Source organism: Saccopteryx bilineata, chromosome 1 (assembly GCF_036850765.1).
Source record: "Saccopteryx bilineata isolate mSacBil1 chromosome 1, mSacBil1_pri_phased_curated, whole genome shotgun sequence".
NCBI lineage: Eukaryota > Metazoa > Chordata > Mammalia > Chiroptera > Emballonuridae > Saccopteryx > Saccopteryx bilineata.
The window spans coordinates 405,892,495-405,911,556 of record NC_089490.1 but is presented as its reverse complement, the minus strand read 5'-3'; the positions used below and the strand labels follow the sequence as shown (position 1 = coordinate 405,911,556).

The window sequence follows — 19,062 nt, the reverse complement described above, 5'->3', positions numbered from 1 at the left end:
CAGGGCCTTGCTGAGAGGGGCCTCCAGGCTAGCTCAGGTCTCAGCGGGGCAGTCAAGGAGGGACCCTGGCCTCCACGAGGAGGGTAGGCAGGGTTCCGCAGAGGGCACGGGGTGCCTGGGCTGGGCCGAGAAAGTGGAAGACCCGGTGGTCGTGGCGGGGGAGAGCCTGCAGGGCGAGCGGTTCTGAGACAGAGCCCTGGGGAGCAGCAGGGTGCAGGGGAGCCTCGGGACCGTGGGGAGCGCATGGGGTAGGCCGGGGCTGAGGGCTGGGCCCCACAGCATGGGCAGGGCGGGCCCCGCCGGGTCATGACCCTGCTTGGGACTGGGAGTGTGGCCCCCTGAATAATGGGAGGCACCATGAGGTGGCTTGGGGGGTCAACCCTCTTGTAGGCCTTATCCCCCCCCATCTCCAGCCTCCACCAATGGATGGCCAAGCCCAGTCGAGGCCCCTGAAGCAGTGCCCAGCCCACAGTGGCCAAGGCCCTTCCTGTAAGCCTGTTCTAGCCCTTCTGGGGCCCAAGCCAGTGGACAGGTCACTCCCAAGAGGGGGTGCTGGGCTGGGCTGACCGGGACGTCTGTCCCCGAAACCTGGGCCTCAGGGAACCACGTGGGGTCCCATCAAGGGTGTCCAGTTTTGAGGTCCAGCTGTGGCCTTGCCCCAGGTGCCATCCTGTCTGGCACCCGAGGCGGCCGGGGATCACTTTGTCTCTGAGCGAGCTTGGGGCCCCTTCCCGCCCCTTCCCAGCAGCCGGCAGCCCCGGCCGTGAGCCCCCGGCCTGACGGTGAGCCCAGCCGGCTGGTCTGCTCTGCATTCCAGAGTCAAACAGGATTTGAGGATTAGCATTGTTTAAAATTATTCCTACACCTCACCCTCCAGAGGGGACCCTGCCTGTCCCCCAGCCTCCCTGCGGGCTGGGGGCCGCCCAACTCCCAACCAGGTTCCCCCCGCAGCGTGAGGCCAGGAGAGTTTTGGGAGGGGGGGTCACACAGTCGTCGGGAGAAAGTGCAGTTACAAAACGAATTTACATTCAGGTCTGTCCGAAGACTCTTAGAGCACTTCAAGCCTGCTTGGGACAGACAACGGCTGAAGAAGTTATTTAGTGACTTAAAAAAAACAACCAAATACGTTGAAATAAGCTTGCTGGGGGGTTACCCAGCAAGACACTGCGGGGCACACGCCTCATTCCTGTCGGGGGAGATTCTCGGGAAACCAAAGACTAAGGCAGAGTCCCTGCACCCAGCTCGTTGGTCCATTCGTTGGCTCACTCTTTCCTTCTTCCACTCAGTGTACCTACGTCAGGCACCCACCCGGGCAGGCACTGGCCTGTGGCCCGGGGGGGAGGGGGGAGGTGGACGGAGAAAGGTGCCCCTGCCCTGGTGGGCTCAGCCAGCTGCCCAGCCAGGGCCGCCGCTGCCCCAGAGCTGAGGGCAGAGGAGGGACCAGCAGCCCGCCACGAGGCCACGCCCGCTCGCTCTGCCACCGTCTCCCACGTGCCCCCTGACCAAGCGCCCGCGGCCCCAGCCCCCGTGAAGAACTTGAGGTCACAAGCCGAGAACGTTTCTGGGAGAGGAAGGCAGCGTGACGGTCCCCCACATTCTCCCACCACCCATGGAGATCGCCCCAAACACAGGCTGGACGGTATCCGCTGGATTCCGTCCTGATGAACAACACATGAGAGCCGGCCGGCCGTGTCCAGTACCCCCCCCCCCATGGTGGGCAGACACTGGGCATGGGAGCAGGGTCGGCCACTGTCACCCCAGTGGGGAACAGAAGAAGCCCCTGCCAGCGCCAGGCTCCTGGAGGGTGGGGGTGGGGGAGAGGACTGGGCAGGGAGCCAGCTCTGAGCACACCTGATGGGCTCATTTCACTGACCATAAATGTCCTCAGCGTCCATCCATGTTAACAGCCCCGGGTCAGGATTTCCTTCCTTTCTAAGGCTGAGCGATACTTCCTTGTGTGGAGGGACCACGTCTTGTTTAGACTAATGTTACCGTCCCTGGAGGCTCCCTATAGATTTATGACGGCTTTTTCTATTTTCTGCAAGACACGTCCTCGGGACCTTGAGCACCGGGAGATGGCTTTGCATCTAGAGCTCCCACGGAGGAGCGGGGGGCCATTCGGACCTCCTGACGGGCGGGCGGTCGCCCTTCCTCCCAATCCACGAGCGCGTGGCGCGTGGGACGGAGCGGGGTTTCTCAGTTCGCCCGTAGACACAGGTCTTTCACCTCCTTAGCTAATTCATACGTATTCTCATTCTTTCTGACGCTAGTGTAAACAGAATTGTTTCTGTGACTTCCTCTTCAGATTGTCCATTGTTTTGTGGAAACAATGCAAGCGATGCAAAAAAAAAAAAAAAAATGCGTTGGACTCTTGTGTGCTGACTCCGTGTCCCCTCACTTCCCCCCGCCATCCCACCTCCCCGCCTGGCTCTAACCCGGGTTCAGTTATTAGGTCGGATGGTTTATTGCGGAATGGCGTTGGGGTTTTCTCCACGTGAGATCTTATCGTCCTGCAAGGCAGATAACGTGACCTTTGTTTCCCAACTGGGGTCGCCTTTCCTATCTCTTTCCTGCCTAGTTGTTCTGGCTGGAACCGTCCAGGAACGTGGCCGACTGGACGTGGAGAGAGGGAGAGAGCAGGCAGGAGGGAGAGAAGGGGGCAGGGGGGACCCTTTCACCTTCCACTGCCCATCTGACTTTGGACACGGGCTTTTTCTTACATGACTCTTATGGGGGGGGTAGTTTTCCTCCTGTTCCTCGTGTGTGGAGTGGTTTTACTTTATTTTTTTTTCAGCCTGAAAGGGTGTTGAATTTTGTCAAATGCTTTTTTTCTGAGTCGGTTGAGATCATGTGTTTTTTTTTTTCCTTTCCCCTTCATTCCGTTAATATGATGTATTGTATTGATTGATATTCATGTGCTGAACTGTCCTTGTATTCCAAGAATAAATCCCACTTGGTCATTGTGTATAATCTGTTCAATATGCTGCAGAATTCCGCTCGCTCGTATTTTATGGAAGGGAATTTTTTTTTTCTTTTCTTTCTATTTTTTTTGCATCCAGCGTTCATAACGGATACTGGCTCGTGCTTCCTCTTCTTGTAGCGTCTTTGTTTGGCCTTTGTTATCAGGGCGATGTGGAACTCAGAGAATCAGTTAGAAAAGTGTTTTCCTCCTTTAAAAAATTTTTTTTGGGGGGTGTAGGGAACATTTGAGAAAGACTGGTGTTTGCTCTTTAAGTGTCTGGTAGGGTCCAGACACTGGAGAAGACATCGAGCCCAGGCTGTCCTTTGTTGGGGAGGTTTTTGGTGACGGATTCAACCTCCTCCTCCTCCTCCTTAGCTAGTTACAGGTCTGCTTGGGTTTTTTGTTTCTCTATGAGTTCCGGGAGGTTCTGTGTTCCTGGGAACCTGTCCGTCTCGCCTCGGCTGTCCAGTGTGTTGGTGTCCAATGCCTGCCTTTTGAGCGTGAGGTTCTATACTCTTGTCTTTGTTTGCCTACCAACCCACCACTCTGTCCCGTCCATCTGTCTGTCCACGGTGCGCCCAGCCATGGTCCCCCCACGCGTTAGCCCTTGGTCCTCTGGCTGTCCGCTGTCCTTCCTTCAAGTCCCCCGAGTACAGACTGACGTGTGGCCAGGCTTCTGTGCGGCCTGCTCCCAAGCCGCTCTTGCGCCTGAGCCCTGTGAAGGCAGCCCGGTGTCCCTGGGTACTGCATCCTCGTGGCCTGGTGGCCGTGTGAGGTGAGGAGTGACTGTCCCCCGAGGAGGGACGCTCTCTGAAACCCAGGTCAGGAGGCACAGCTCGAGCTTTGGAGCTCAGCCGTTGAAATGTGTGCCGGCCGGCCAGAGAATGCGGGTCCCCAGGATGTGGTGTTGCTCGGGCGAGGTGGCCAGGACGTCCCTGTGGGCCTGGAAGGGCCCTGGTTTGAAGAGCAGTGGGTCTCACTGGGTGTCCGCTCGCTGTGGACCTGGGCTGGGGCCCGGCCGCCCAACGGACCAGGATGCAGGCCGGCCGCTGTTGGGTGTCTCTCAGCAGAGGCTGCCGGTGCTGGGGGCCGGCCCGTTGGTGTGGCCGGGCCGAGCGGGCGGTAGAGCCCAGCCACAAGGTGAGCTCACAGCTCTCTGTCCCCACAGGAGATCGTCTTGGTGGTATTCTTTGGTACAGAGTACGTGGTCCGCCTCTGGTCAGCAGGTTGCCGAAGCAAGTATGTGGGCCTCTGGGGACGGCTGCGCTTTGCCCGGAAGCCCATCTCCATCATCGGTGAGTCCCGGTGTCCCCACGGAAGCTGTGGTCTGGGGTGTCCAGGCCAGGGCTGGGCACTTCCGCCAGGGAGGGGCAGGTCAGGGCAGAGCCCCACTGCGAACAGCACCACTGGAGAACTGAGAGACCCCCGGCTCTTCTTCCTGTGACAGGGAGGCCCCCAGGGTCCCCCCCAGGGCTGACCTCCTGGTCCAGCACAGGAGCCGGCCTCAGCGCCCGCTCACAGGGTGGTTGGGCTCGGCACAGCGTGGGTGGCTGCCTCCCTCCTCAGCCCGCGGGCCCAGGCTGGGGGGTGGGATCGGGCGGGTTCCGCAGATGCCTGGGGCGCAGGCAGGGCTCCCGTCCGAGGCTCCCGTGTCCCTCTGTCGGGCCTGTCCCGCCCCACCGCCAGGGTCTTCCCCCTCAGCCAGCGGCCCTGCTGGTGACGGTGGGAACCCGCTGCCTCCCCAGACCTCATCGTGGTCGTGGCCTCCATGGTCGTCCTCTGCGTGGGCTCCAAAGGGCAGGTGTTTGCCACCTCAGCCATCAGGTATTCCGGGGTGGCAGACCCCCCGGGCTGGGGGAGGGGCCGTGAGAGCCACAGGGCAGTGTGCTGGGCAGGGTGACCCAGGGCCCGAGCTGAGTCAGGGCTCCAGACTCCGCACATGTTCCCAGGTGCTTCCTGGACTCGGGCCGCCTGGCCCGACCAGCGGGGACCTCCATCTGCTCCTTTGTAAACTGGGGTGATCCAGCTGGTGGTGGCCTGGGGACAGGGGGGGCGGAAGACGTGCCGGTCTGTCTCCGCGTTGGGGGAGGGGACGAGGGGACGAGCGAGGGCGTGGTGGCTGGTGGACAGGCCCTCAGCCATGTTTGAGGGCAGCACTGAGGGCAGCGGGGGTGTGCCCGACGGGCGCGGGCACAGCAGGGACACGGGCGTCTCCTTTGCAGGGGCATCCGCTTTCTCCAGATCCTGAGGATGCTGCATGTCGACCGCCAGGGCGGCACCTGGAGGCTGCTGGGCTCCGTGGTCTTCATCCACCGCCAGGTGGGGGGCTGGGGGGCGGTGCTGGGGCCCGCGGCCGGCCGGGGAGGGCACGGTGCACTACGGGGTCTCAGCCCCACCGCAGCCCCTGACCCATGGCACCGTCGTCCCAGCCTGCCCGTCTGACGGTGGCCGTGTTTCCTCCAGCCGGGGACAGGGGCCTGTTGGGCAAAGGAGAGGCCAGACACGCGGTATGGGGCAGGTCCGAGAGGCTCCAGACCTAAAAGCAGGCCGGGAGCAGCCGCGGGTGAGGCGAGGTGGCCTGCTCATCTCACCTTGCTTCTGCGGGAGGGGTTCCGGGCGCTCGGTGGAGCCCATGCCTGCTCAGGCCATCTGCCCAGGCAGTGGCCGGGGCCTCCACGGCTCCCGGCGGGCGAGACCCCCGTGTTCGCCACTTACGAGAGTCGTGAGTGGTAAGTCAGGGAGACGTCCGCTGTCTGCACGTCAGATGTGGCGCGGTTTATGCAGCTGCGTCGGGGAGCCCTGGGGATCGGCCGCCGTCCGTCCGTGCCGAGGGTTCCCGCGGCCCCGCTGCCCGCACGCTGACCGCCCCCCCCCCCCCCCCCGCAGGAGCTGATCACCACCCTGTACATCGGCTTCCTGGGCCTCATCTTCTCCTCCTACTTCGTGTACCTGGCCGAGAAGGACGCCGTGAACGAGTCGGGCCGCGTGGAGTTTGGCAGCTACGCCGACGCCCTGTGGTGGGGTGTGGTACGTCGGGACCGTTGAGGCTGGGGCGGGGGGCTGCCCGGTCCGGGTGCCGTGCCCCAGCGGCTGCCCCCTGGGCCTGGGGTGGGTGGAGGAGAGGGCGGAATGTCACCTGTGGGGTGCTTGGGTTCTGGTTTCTCAAGGATTTATGCCATGTTCACGGGGACTCGAGCCCCAGTACCAGAAACCTTGTCTGCGCAGAGCCGGGTGTGGCTACTTTGCTGTGGGGAGGACAGGGCACAGGCTAGGTCTTGCCCTCCCACTGTCCCCAGGGGGCACGGTGCTCTGGGGAGGCTCTATAGGAGCCCGGGGCAGTAGAGCAAGCCACAGCGGGTGCAGGACGGAGGCACTTGTGGCTGAGTGGGGGCTCCTTTGAGCTGAGGAAGGCGGGGGCGGCTGATATCTAGGCCTGCGCGGGCCAGGGAGAGGCCAGGGTGGCAGCCTACATGAGGTGGGCCAAGGCCTTGGGGCCAGCACAGGGTCCCAGGGACAGTGGGCAGGGCCAGCAGCTGTGCCAGGCCCCCACAGTGTCTCTCCTACCCAGAGCAGAGCCCCCCCACCTTTGCAGAGCTCTGCAATGCTCCTCCAGAAGAGAGGCCCATCCCTGCCTGTCCAGGTGGAGGGGACCTCCTCGCGGCTCCCCACAGACCCGTGTCGTCACCGCTTCTCTGTCCCCACCCCATGAGGCCAGGTCCCGAGGAAGGGCTCCTGACATTGATCAAGTGGGTGTGTTTTCTGGAAGCGTCCAACGTGCCAGGCTGCTCAGTAAAGGCAGGGACATGCTAATCCAGCTCCCCGGGTGGGGAAGGCCCTGGTTCTGGCCCCTGTCTGTCTGTCCCCCCCCCCGTGTGTCTGTGCCCTGCTGGCCCAGGAGTGGCAGCAGGTCTAGGAGGGCAGGCTCAGCCCCCAGCAGAGAGCTTGCCGAGGGGACAGTCTTGGTGAGGGGCAGGGGCAGGCAGAGCAGAGCCAGGAGGACTCCGGGGGTCGGGGCGCACGGGCGAAGGCCGAGGCTCGGCTGATAAACGCTGCCTGGCCTTGATGCTCCCCCCCATCCCGGCTGCTCCTGGAGCTGCGGGCAGCGAGGCCCCCCTGCCCCCGCCCTCCGCACGCTGGCGCGCCCACTCCCACACCTGTGCAAACATCCGCCCGCCGGCCGGGAAAACGGCCCCTTTGTGCCCAGCTTGGCACTGGTGCCCCGGGCCTCGCCGTCAGCTGCAGCCCCGGCCTCGGCCACCGCGGGCCCTGGCCTGGCCATTGTTCCAGCCGGGCCCCGAGCTGCCCTGGGCCCCCGACACCCCGGCCCTGGGGCAAACGGCTCCCATTCATCGCTGCGGCTGCCCCTGCAGCTGTCCGGGCGGCCCCCGCGGCTTGAGTTATGGGCTGTGTTCCTGGCGCGTCTCGGACAAACAGAGCTGCAGAAACTGAAGCCGGGCGGCTGGCGGGGGCGTCGCGCCAGCGTGCATCTGCGGCCGGGCAGTTGCTTTCTGTCGGTTTCCTGTGTCCTGGCTCCGTTCACCCACCGTGGGGGCACGCGCCCCCCCTCCCCGCCCGGTCCTAGGAGACGTGGGGCTTCTACCGCACGGGCGGTGGTGCCACCGAGCCCGCACAGGGCCAGGGCCGCAGGCTGGGGCTGCCGGGAGCCAGACCAGCCCCTCAGAGGTGGGAGGGCATGGACCCGACAGCAGGCCATCCACCACGGTTCCTGAAGAGAGCCGGGCGTCCTGCGTGCGTGTGGCCGCATGTGCCCACGCCACGTTCACGTGCCCGATGGGCTGGCGCCAGCCGCGTGAGCGGACGGAGGAGCTGACGTGCTCCGTGGCACCCAGGACGCTGGGTGTGCCTCGTCTGCTGGGGCCATCGCCGGGGTCCCGCAGACTGGGGTCCCTCACAGCAGACACGCATCCTCCCCTAGGGCCGGCGACTAGAAGTCCAAGTTCAAGGTGTTGGCAGGGCCCTGATCCCGCCACAGGCTCTGGGGGAGGGTCCCTTCTGCCTCTTCCAGCTCCTGGGGGCTCCAGACACTCGTGGGCTTGTGACCACATCTTCTGTCGCTTGTAAGGACACTCGTCACTGGGTTTAGGGCCAACCTGGGTAACCCAGGACGGTCTCTACTCAAGAGCCTTACCTTAATCACCTCGACAGAAAGCCCTGTTTCCCAAAAAGCTCGTGTTTGGAGGGTTTGGGCAGACACAGATTTCGGGCAGGGCACAGTTACACTCTGGACAGCGGGCATCCTGGGTGGACTTCATGAGAAGGTCCCTCCCTGCCCTGTGCCTCAGTTTCCACACTGTGGAACAAGGGTGTATGTAGCTCAGTAGCTGAGTGTGCCTTCCTGCCCCCCCCCCTCCACCCAGGTGGGATCGCCCAGCTCTGGTGTGAGAGTTCCCCGCAACCCCCCACTCCCCTGTGGCGCCCCATGCCTGTCTGCTGGGTGTTTGGGGAGGATTTAAGACTTTTTTTTTATTTGCCCTCGGAACAAAATGCATTTGTTTGTATTAAAGTTTGAGTGGAGGGAAAGGCAGCTTTTACAAACACGGGCTCCTCTGTTTGGTGCCCGGGGGTCTCTCAAAATCAGAGGCTGCTGGGCTCTGTTTACCCCCTGGATCTATATTTAGAATTTAGAGGGGGGGGGGGAAGCTGGAAGCTTGTCCCTGTGTCGCAGCCACCATGTAAAATAGGCTGACTCCTGTTCACTCCTCTGCTTTGCCGGTGGCTCCAGAAGGTTCCGGCCTCCCAGGCTGGGCTGCATCCTGGCAGGATGAGGTCAGAGGGGTCTGGGGGCTGAGTGAGGGCCTCTCAGACACTCACGTGGCAAGCCCTTTTGGCACCGCTGGTTGAGCGGGGCCGGTGTCAGGACCTCGTCTGAAGCTGAGGAAACTGAGGCCCCACCGACCCCGGGGAGGCAGCCCAGGCCTCCGCCCCAGGGTTCAGACCACACTCATCCCTCTGCCAGGAGCTCTGTGCAAAACCTGGGTGTACCGTGCAGCTAAGGAGTGGGGGTCTGCAGGCGGACCCTGCACGGTCCTGTGCTTGCAGACCCTCCGGTGTGAGGCTACTGGGCCCTAGTCAGTGGGCCCCCCCCCCAAGGGAGGACCTTTCCAGGTGGGTTTTGCAGGATGAATAAGAGTCTAGAAGGCAGGTCCCTCCGCCGTCCACTGGCCGACACCTTGGGGATTTCTCCCACGAGGGCCCAGTGAGGGTGGTGTGCAGGGTGGGTTTCCCTTGGGGTGGGGTCCAGCTCATGTCAGCAAGGGTAAGAACTTTCCGGCTTCAGCCCGAGAGAAAGAAACATGGTCGGCCTCAGGAAACAGGAAGCAGTGTGGTGCTGTCGCAGTCAGGAGCCAGGGGCAGAGCTGCATCCCTGCTCCACCGCTGACCAGATGTGCAGCCCTGGGCAGGTGACCCCGGCTCTCTGGGCCCATCTGGAAAATGGGTATGAGTGTCTGCTTCCGTGGATTGTTGGAGAGCTAAGTCAGGGCGCACGTGGGAAGCCTGGGCACCGGGTGGCCAGCAGGACGTGGCAAAGGCTGGTTGTAAACTTTAGGGCGCTGTTACTAGCCACAGTTCTCTTGGCATTCCCCAAAGCCAGACTCTCGTGATAGGCCCAGAGCAGGCTAATTCACACTAAAGTGTTTATGGATGCCATGGTCCAATCACACTCTGTGGTCCTCTGGTCTTGAGAGTCCTCCTCTGCCCCCGACTAGCATCCCATCTGCAGCAGCTTCCTAGTACAGCAGCCCTACACGGGTCAGGTGGTTTGAGGCCCCTCCTGGACACCAGGGAGGCAACGTGTCTCTGAGCCCTGTCACCAGGGTCTGGGCAGGTCGGCAGCGAGGCAGGGGCTCATGAGAGACTCACAGGCCCTGCCTCAGACAGCGCAGCGGAGACAGGGAGGGCAGACCCCGAAGTCAGCCTCCTGGGGTGCGGGCTCAGCACTGACGGCTCCACTGAACAGGCTTCAGGAGCAGAGCCGAGCCCTGGACGGCCCCGGGCCTCAGTTTCCACGTCTGCAGCAGGGCTCAGCTCCAGGGCCAGCGTGGGGCTCACGGAGAGGCTGTGGCCCCAGCGAGGCAGTGCCTGTTCCCACTGCCGTGTTGGCTCTGCTCGGGTGACGGGGCCCTCTGGGCGCGAGGACCCAGGCCTGCACCGGCGGACCCGGTGCCAGGCCACCAGGGGTCAGGCCGCCTCGGTCCTGCACTCGGCGTCAGGACCGCAGTCTGCACGTGGCGATCTACGGGGTCGCTGGAGGGCCTCCCGAGGGGCAGCATCTGAGCTGTGAGCTCCAGGCAGGGTCTCTGGGGCCCCTGCACGTGGGGCCTCAGGCCCAGCCATGCTGTGGGGCGGGTGCAGCCTGGCTGGCACCGGGGTGTTGACCTCTGTGTGTGGGGCCCCCGAGTACCATTCAGGAGGTGGGAAACAGAGGCCCCGTCCCCCCCAAACCCATCTCTCCCTCAATGATGGTGCAGCAATGGTGGCCCCAGGCACAGGCCCCTGCTCAACAGTCTGGGTGTCCTGTCCCAGTTTGGCTGGTACTCAGCTAGCCCATGAGCCTCACTGGGGCAGGGACCCGGGGCCTGGCCGGTGCCCAGGGCCTTGTCGGTGGCGAGGATCTTGTTGGTGCCCAGGGCCTTCACGGTGCCCAGGTCAGGCTCCAAGGCCTCCATGAGTGAGGAGACAGACAAGCGCTCAGGCCCGCTGCTCCCAACAGTCACTGCTCTGAGAGGGCCCTGCCATCCCCCTCCCTCTGCCATGGGGCTCCCCTGGGGAAGGCTGGTGGCTGGAGGCTGACTGAGGCCCGGACCTTGATGGGGGCCGCCTCTTGCCTCGGCGTGGCTCCCCTGCCTTCCTGGCGTTGTGGTGTGGATTGTGGGGACATGTGGGCCTTGGTCACGCCAGCGTAGTCACTTACCAGCAGGGACGCCTTGGGCACAGCGACCGCCCCTCCTAGCCTCAGTTTCCCTCTCTGTAACACGGTCCCTCACTTGTGGCATTGGCGTGAGTGTGTCACCGGGAGGTGTTCCCCGTGGCAGGCCCCGAGGTGTCTGGGTTGGCAGCATCCTGGCTCCTGCTCTTGGCCGCCCCTCCTCTCTAGAAAGATGGCCATGACATCTCCAGATGCGTCCGGTCTGTGGTGGTGGCCGCAGGCTGACCGCCTGCCCAGAGGGGTCAAGGTTTCTGGGCTGGCCTCCAGGATGCTGCTTGAGAAAGGATACCAGCACCAGCTTCTCCGGGCAGAGCGTCTGTGGGGGCGGGGGCAGGGTGGGGCGGGGGCGGGGTGGGGCGGGGGCGCTGGGAGGTCCTCGCACGTCCTGCCCTTCGAAACGTGGGTGAAGACCCAGAGAGCTCCTGGGTGGACGGGGACGGCCGCGTGGCCCTGCGGCAGGCCCACCGCGTCCACGGGGTCGCGTGCAAGCCGCCCGGCACCCTGGTGGGGGCCGCAGCAGCCCAGCTGTGTCCCCCCCCCGAGTCTGTGGGCCCCGCGGACGTGCCGATCTGCATCTGAGCTCACCCTCATCAGGGGCAAGTTCCGAGCGCCGCAGCTATAAAACGGCCCCATTCCTGAGCTGCTTGTGTCTGTGAATTCCGGAAAAACAAACAGGGCCATGGGGATGGGCCGTTTCCTCAAAGAGCCGAGAGGGCATCGTTAACTTGACAAAGAGGGTCTGTGCCGGGGTCTGGGGGCCCCCGGCCATCACCGGCCCTGGGCGTGGGCTCTCCCTGCGGGGTGGGGCGGGGGCACCGGGTCCAGGCACCCCTGCCTGTACCCACCAGCCCGTGGGGCGTCCCTGCACCTCCCAGATGGTGTTGGCCTGGCCCAGACCTGGGTGGGACCAGGGCGAGGGACCCACCAGGACTCTTGGGTGCTAAGGGAGACAGCCAGACTCAGGCATCTTGTTTCCTGTCCCCTCTCACTCACTCTGCCCCCCCCAGGACCTCCGAGCTGGCCCGTCCTTCCCCAACCTGCGTACATTTCTGTCGTGGATTTTTTTTTTTTGCATTAATTTTCATTATTTAAAAGGTTGCCTTGCGTGTTATTTTTCCTGATGTTTCCTGTGTTTTCCAACACCCCCTTAAACTTTGTGTCCCAGGCGTGAGTGCCCACCGGCCTGCCCCACGGCCTGCCCATCTCCGCGGAGGCCACCTGGCAGCCTTGTCAGGGACCCTTGTCCTCTTAGTCATCAAAGACCCCAGGGTGGGGTGGGGCTTGTGTTCACAGGGGGGGTCCCATCTATGGATACTTAACCTGTTAGAAAACGGAGAAATGTCTTAACGTTTCGTATAAGCCCGCTGAAAGAGTCATCGGTATCCGTTAGGGTATGTGTAAATAGGGTATGTTTCCATAAGCAGAACAAGCTTATGAAGAAGGTCTCTCTTTCCCGCGAGAGCTGTGGGCAGTGCCTCGGGGGCCCCGCCCTTCTCGCAGCCCCGGACCCGCCTCTGCTCTGAGCGCCGGGCCCTCCGGAGAGGCAGCTGCTAGCCAGGTGTCACACATGGGGTACAGGCCTTCTGGGGAGGACACCCTGGCTCCCCAGGGTCCCCTTATCTGCCAGCTGGCCGCCAGCCTGGCCTGTGTCCCCAGGGTGGTGTGTGGGGGTGCACCCCTCAGGGGCGGCTCAGTCCTGGGACGGGACACGCTCTTTGTGTGTCTTCCGTGTCCTGCGCCGTGGTCCTCCCTGTGGCCCAGCTGCCCCCAGGGACCCCGTTTCCGGTGGGCCTCTAGCCTCGCCCCAGTGCTTCGGCGCGGCGAGCTGCGCCCTGGGGAGGCCCGTGTGGGCCTCACCCTCAGGTGGACAGAGGCTGCTCAGTGGGCCTCCCAGAACCTTCTCCGTGTCCCCGCTCCCCGCATCGGGCTCACAGGGCAGAGCATCAAAGGGCGGCTCCATATGGTCCTTCCTGGGCCTGTGGAGGCCGATCTCACTGGCCAAGTGTTCCCGCAGAGGAAACGCCGGGCTGCCCGGCACTGGGCTGGCAAGTCCACGGGTAGCGCAGGTCCAGCTAAGATGATCTCTCGGGTCCCCAAGCCAGACGGGCACTCTGGGCCACTGTGACTCGGAGCAGCCCAGGCGCCTCACCATGCTCAGAGCCGTCTCCTGGAAAAGCCAGCAGCAGCCCACGGCCCAGACTCGGGGGGCCGCTGGGGGCCAGGCACACAGGGACCGAGTGGCTGGCCCAGCCAGGGTGGGCTCCCGAGTGACCGCAGGACGTCCCCTTCGGGCTCACGCTGGAGACCTCGGGGAGGAAACCTCTGATGGCAGCAGGAGGCCAGCCGGAGTGGGGGGGGGGGGGGGGGGGCGGGTGGGAGCAGCCCCCACACCCACGGTCACACCACAAGCCCTGAGTGGACAGCTCTCTCACCAAGAAGGAGGATTGAACTGGGTCTGCTGCTCTTGGGGAAACAAAACAAAAAGGACACGAGAAACATGTGGTGGGTGGGTGTCAGGAAGTGGCGTGTCATCCCCGGCCGGCTCTGTGTCGAGGACCGGCCTCCTGGGGGCCGTGCACGGCGACATCGGTGGCCTGGGTGGCAGCCTCCTCCAGCCTCGGGCTTACGGGAGGCCGGGACGGTCTTCTGAGTGGCGGGCTTCCTGCCTGCGCATCCTGGGTTTCCACAGGTGCCAAGGCCCTGTGCCCGCCCTGGTGATCAGCCTCCGCCATCCGTCACCGTGTGCCACCTGGGAGACCCCAACAACCCGCTGAGCCACCCAGGGGCCCTGGCTGCCCCGGCCTGTTCGTGGGGTAGGAGGTGGGTTCAGGCCGGACAGACACCCAGGCTGAGGTTCTTGGGCCTTGACGCTGACCACTGTCCTTCCCCCGTGCAGGTCACGGTCACCACCATTGGCTACGGGGACAAGGTGCCCCAGACGTGGGTCGGGAAGACCATCGCCTCCTGCTTCTCCGTCTTCGCCATCTCCTTCTTCGCGCTCCCAGCGGTAGGTGGTCCGTGTAGGGGTGTCTTCGCCACACGCCAGCCTCCCCGGGCGCCAGGGTGGACAGGGGTCCTCGCTGTGAGCAGAGCGCTCACCTAGACAGCCTGCAGCGCCCAGCTCGCCTGCTCGGGGCCCCCGTGGGCTCCTCTGTGACAAGGTTGGGTGGCCAGAGGACCCTTTCCCAGCACGCAGGGGCAGCCGACTTCCTCGGTCCTTGAGGGGAAGGGGGAGCCCCAGTGGCAGCTGCCACAGGACTGTGCCTGCTCGGGGAGCACACGGTCCTGTGTGGTGGCCTGGGAGGGGCTTTGGCCCACGTCCTTCCCAGGAATCACAGCCCAAGATGGGTAAAACCTGGCTGTCTGCGTGTGCGTGGTGGTGTGTGCATTGTGTATGCGTTACACACTAGTGGGGTGTGTGCGCATCGTGTGTACAAATGTATGTTTGTACTGTACGTATATGTGTCACACAGGTATACACATAGTGTGTGTTTGCATGGCATGTGTGTGTTGTGTACACCTGGGTTCTGAGTGTGAGCACAACGTGGACGTGTCTTGTGTGTGCGTGGTGTGTACAGTGTGTGGGGTGTACTCACAGCACAGTGTTGTGTGTGTGTGTGTGTTTGTGCATGTGTCTGTGCGACTTGATCTCCTCTGTGGACGGGGAGCTCCCTCTCAGATGAGCTGGTCCTTCCTGTCCTGATGGCCATCCTGGTGCAACAGGGGTTCTCTGCAGATGGGGTCCCCTCTGCACGGGCGGACGGGCGGGCCGGTGGTGCCGGCCCTGCCTGTGGAGTCCGCGTGCCTCCCAGGGCCGCCTGTGGGGCCCGCCCGCCTCCCTAGCCCCCGAGTCCTGCAGGCGGCAGGCACGTGAGCCGGTTCTGTCCCCCACCAGGGGATCCTCGGCTCTGGGTTCGCCCTGAAGGTCCAGCAGAAGCAGAGGCAGAAGCACTTCAACCGGCAGATCCCGGCGGCGGCCTCGCTCATTCAGGTGAGGGCGCCCGCCCTGCGGCCGCCTTGTCGTCGTGGCGCCCAGCAGTGTCCGCGGGGGTGCGTCCAGAGAGCATCCACCCTGGGCCCCGGGGACGGCTCCCGGCCTGGAGAGCTCGCGAGACCTTTCTCACTTCTCTGCGGGTCCTCGGGCACACGGATGCGCTTGTGCCTCTGTCCCCCTTCTCTGGGGAATGCCAACGGGGCCGGCCCCAAGGCCTGGGAGACCACCGCCCTCCACCACGGCCCCATGAGGCCCCGTGGATGGGCACACCCTGCCAGCTGGGCAGGGTGGGGGACAAGGAGGTGGCCTGGCCACTCAGGACCTGCTGTGGTCAGTTCTGTGGGCCCCTAGCCACCGAATGCCATGCCCTCACTCTGCATGGGAGCCAGTCAGGGAGGGAGGAGTACAGGGGGGCAGGTGGCCGTCCCCATGGAGGTCAGGGTCCTGCATGGCAGCCTCAGCACGTCCGGCTGCTCCCAACCTCCACGGGGCTCAGCTGATTCACAGCTCAGCCTCCGGAAGGCCCACAGCTGCTCCTCGTGGACCCCACCTCTCAGGTGCCCAGCAGGGTGTCCACAGCACAGTGTGGCCCCTTCTGAGCACCCAGAGCTGAACATACCCCCCCAGAGTGGTCTGGGGTTCCCCATCGTGGCCTAGGTCTCCTCATCCCCGTCCACCAGGGCCTTGGTGAGGGGTGAGCAGCATTCAGAAGTTGTCATCCTGGGAGCCGGGCCTCCTCTGCGGCCTCCACCTCATTCTCGGAAGCCCTTCTGGAACCCGCTGTCCAGGGCCTGGACATTACCCCTGGACAGCGGGGAGGAACCAAGGGGCCGCCCACACCCAGCTGGATCTGTGAACCCTGTTTCTCCTTTCGGAGACCCCGAAATCAGGCCCTTGTGTGGGCTCCAGAAGCAGAGCCCCCCTTCTCAGACGGCGCCCCTCAGGAAGGCTGGGGTGCAGTGCGGGGTTGGGGTAGGGATGCCCCCTCCATGGTGGGCCCGGAGGTGGACCCGGCAGGAGGGAGCAGGGCCGGGGGCGTGAGGTGGCCGGGTGGTGTCGTGTTTGTGGCAGGACGTGCCCGGGACAGGGATGCACATAAAGATGTACATGAGGGCAGTTTGGTGTGGCGGTGGCCCCAGGGCCTCAGTGGCCTGGCCAGTCACGGCGTCCCCCTCCCGGTTGCAGACAGCATGGAGGTGCTACGCGGCTGAGAACCCCGACTCGTCCACCTGGAAAATCTACGTGCGGAAGCCGACCCGGGGCCACGTCCTGGTCTCCCCCAGCCCCAAGCCCAAGAAGTCAGCCATGGTAACAGCACCCCCCCTGCCAGGGCGGGGCCAGGCGTCCGCAGGCGGGGAGGCTGTGGGGTGCTGTTCTGGGGCTTCTGCACCGTTCCGGGCACCGGGGGGTACACTGTGCTGGACTGCGCCGTCCTCATAGCCTTAGACTCAGGCCAGGGCCTGGGCAGTCCAGAGGAGGCTCCCTGGGAAGGGGACGGACTGAGTTCCGGCCAGCCGCCGGAGTGAAGGCTCTTGAGAGGGCTGCGGCGTGGGGCTTCCTGTGCCGGGCGTGGCGTCCTGGTTTGGGGAAGCTGGCCTTGTCTCACGGCTGGCAGCCCTTGAGCAGGCTTTGGGCGATCTCGTGGTTTGGTGGAGTGGTGAGTGAAGCCGGGGGCGGGCACTGGCTGCAGAGTCCGTCCTGACTCTTGCCTACACCCTCCTGGGAGGGGGGGACGACCCACCTCTCTGCCTCCAGCTCCGTCTATTCCCTTTGCACCTGCTGTTTCCGTGGCTGGAACCTTCTCCCAGATGCCCACGTGTCCTGTTCCCGCCCTTCCTCCAGACTGCGTCCTCAGAGAGGCCCTTATTGGCCCCGCAGTGGACCCCCCCACATGCTTGAAGCTTCTGGGGCCACAGCCTCGGCACCCCTGCCCAGTGTCTTCTTGTAAACATCTCTGCTGCCAGCTTCCTGTGTGCTGGCCCCTGGCCGGGAGCTCCCAGGGCCACACTGGGCCGAGCCGCCCACGGGCCCCCTGCAGGGCGCAGGAGGCTGGCTCGGGTCGGTGGAGGGCCAGACACGGGGTGCCCACGAACCACCCGTTTACTGTCCTCTTTTTGTTTTTTAGGTAAAGAAAAAGAAGTTCAAACTGGACAAGGATAACGGGGTGAGCCCGGGAGAGAAGATGCTCACCGTCCCCCACATCCTGTGCGAGCCCGCCTCAGAGGAGCGGAGGCTAGACCACTTCTCCGTGGACAGCTATGACAATCCCGGTGAGAATCTCGCACACCGCGCGGGCTGAGGGCGGGACCCGGACACTGACCCACTGACCCCTGGGGCTGCCCGCCCGCTCCCAGACGGCTCGCGGCTGTCCGGTGGGCCTCCAGCGCTCCAAGGCCAGTGTGGCTCTGCTGGTCGGGCGTCTGCTCATGGGAGGCCTCTCCCTCTTTCCACCCATAGCTCGAAGTCCTGTCCCTCCTGAGGCCGGGCCTCCCCCAGGGGTGTGCTCCTGTTCTGAGTTGGACTCGGGGCGGCTGGGCACCAGGCCCTCTCTTGGTCATGCTGTGTGGCTGGTGTTGCCCCGAGTCTGGCCACCCCGTTCTGGGTGGAGTGGGCAGCGGGCCCACGGCTCCTGATGGGCCCTTCCTCAGTGCGTCCCTCCTCTGTCGTTCCCGTCTCCACCTCTCCCCTCGTGGACCTCTTCCGGGAACACCCCGGAACGTTCTGGCCGATTGGTAGTTGTGAGGACAGCGTCGCTGTCTGCGGTGCAGCAGACGGAGAAGCTCCCGTTGTCCCTAACCCCTGTACTCACAGGCGGCAGGCGGAGAAGCTCCCGTTGTCCCTAACCCCTGTACTCACAGGCGGCAGACGAGAAGCTCCTGTTGTCCCTAACCCCTGCACTCACAGGCGGCAGGCGGAGAAGCTCCCGTTGTCCCTAACCCCTGCACTCACAGGCGGCAGGCGGAGAAGCTCCCGTTGTCCCTAACCCCTGCACTCACAGGCGGCAGGCGGAGAAGCTCCCGTTGTCCCTAACCCCTGCACTCACAGGCGGCAGGCGGAGAAGCTCCCGTTGTCCCTAACCCCTGCACTCACAGGCGGCAGGCGGAGAAGCTCCCGTTGTCCCTAACCCCTGCACTCACAGGCGGCAGGCGGAGAAGCTCCCGTTGTCCCTAACCCCTGCACTCACAGGCGGCAGGCGGAGAAGCTCCCGTTGTCCCTAACCCCTGCACTCACAGGCGGCAGGCGGAGAAGCTCCCGTTGTCCCTAACCCCTGCACTCACAGGCGGCAGGCGGAGAAGCTCCCGTTGTCCCTAACCCCTGCACTCACAGGCGGCAGGCGGAGAAGCTCCCGTTGTCCCTAACCCCTGCACTCACAGGCGGCAGGCGGAGAAGCTCCCGTTGTCCCTAACCCCTGCACTCACAGGCGGCAGGCGGAGAAGCTCCCGTTGTCCCTAACCCCTGCACTCACAGGCGGCAGGCGGAGAAGCTCCCGTTGTCCCTAACCCCTGTACTCACAGGCGGCAGGCGGAGAAGCTCCCGTTGTCCCTAACCCCTGCACTCACAGGCGGCAGGCGGAGAAGCTCCCGTTGTCCCTAACCCCTGCACTCACAGGTGGCCGGTGCCTGTCCCGGTCCCACCAAGACTCGGTTTCTGGGCAGCTGACCCGAGACATGTCCTCTGCATCTGGTGACCGTCCACTGGCAGGAGGGTGGAAAGTGTCCCGGGAAGGAGTCGTTGTGGTGCCCTGTGCTTGGGAGCCATCGTGGGTACCCTCCCGGGGAGTCGGGCGGGCAGGACAGAGCCTGGATTGCCCATGCCCTCATCACATACTGTCTGGAGGCGGCTCCAGCCCGGCCGTGTCGCCAGTGAGCCCCAGGTTGCGCTCCCTGCCTGTCACTGGGGTTGGGCACAAAGGACAATTGTGCCAGCAGATGCCCCGTGCCCCCACAGCTCCGACGCAGGGCAGGACCATGGTGGCAGTGCAAATGGGGGCTTTCTGCAGATGCTGCTGGGAGGCCGGGCGTGGGCAGCGGCAGCCGCGCCCGTCTGCTGACTGCGCAGTGGTTGGTGCGCTGCGTCCGGTCGCCCACGGGGTGTTCCCGAGTCCGCGGCGCCGTCTGTGGAATGCTGGCAAGGCACGCGGGTCGAGAGAGTTGGGCG

At 64.3% G+C, this 19,062-nt stretch overlaps 1 protein-coding gene across 8 annotated transcripts in view; it reads left to right on the top strand.

Annotated features, from left to right (window-relative positions):
- KCNQ1 (potassium voltage-gated channel subfamily Q member 1) overlaps window positions 1-19,062 on the top strand; it is a 321,605-nt gene that overhangs the window by 75,692 nt on the left and 226,851 nt on the right. For all 8 annotated transcript variants that reach the window (XM_066252331.1, XM_066252330.1, XM_066252332.1 and 5 more), the window contains exons 3-10: window positions 4,131-4,257; window positions 4,708-4,786; window positions 5,185-5,281; window positions 5,849-5,989; window positions 13,807-13,917; window positions 14,806-14,901; window positions 16,090-16,212; window positions 17,030-17,174. In XM_066252331.1, coding sequence (XP_066108428.1) covers window positions 4,131-4,257; window positions 4,708-4,786; window positions 5,185-5,281; window positions 5,849-5,989; window positions 13,807-13,917; window positions 14,806-14,901; window positions 16,090-16,212; window positions 17,030-17,174 — 919 coding nt within the window. The remainder of the gene's footprint in view (window positions 1-4,130; window positions 4,258-4,707; window positions 4,787-5,184; window positions 5,282-5,848; window positions 5,990-13,806; window positions 13,918-14,805; window positions 14,902-16,089; window positions 16,213-17,029; window positions 17,175-19,062) is intronic.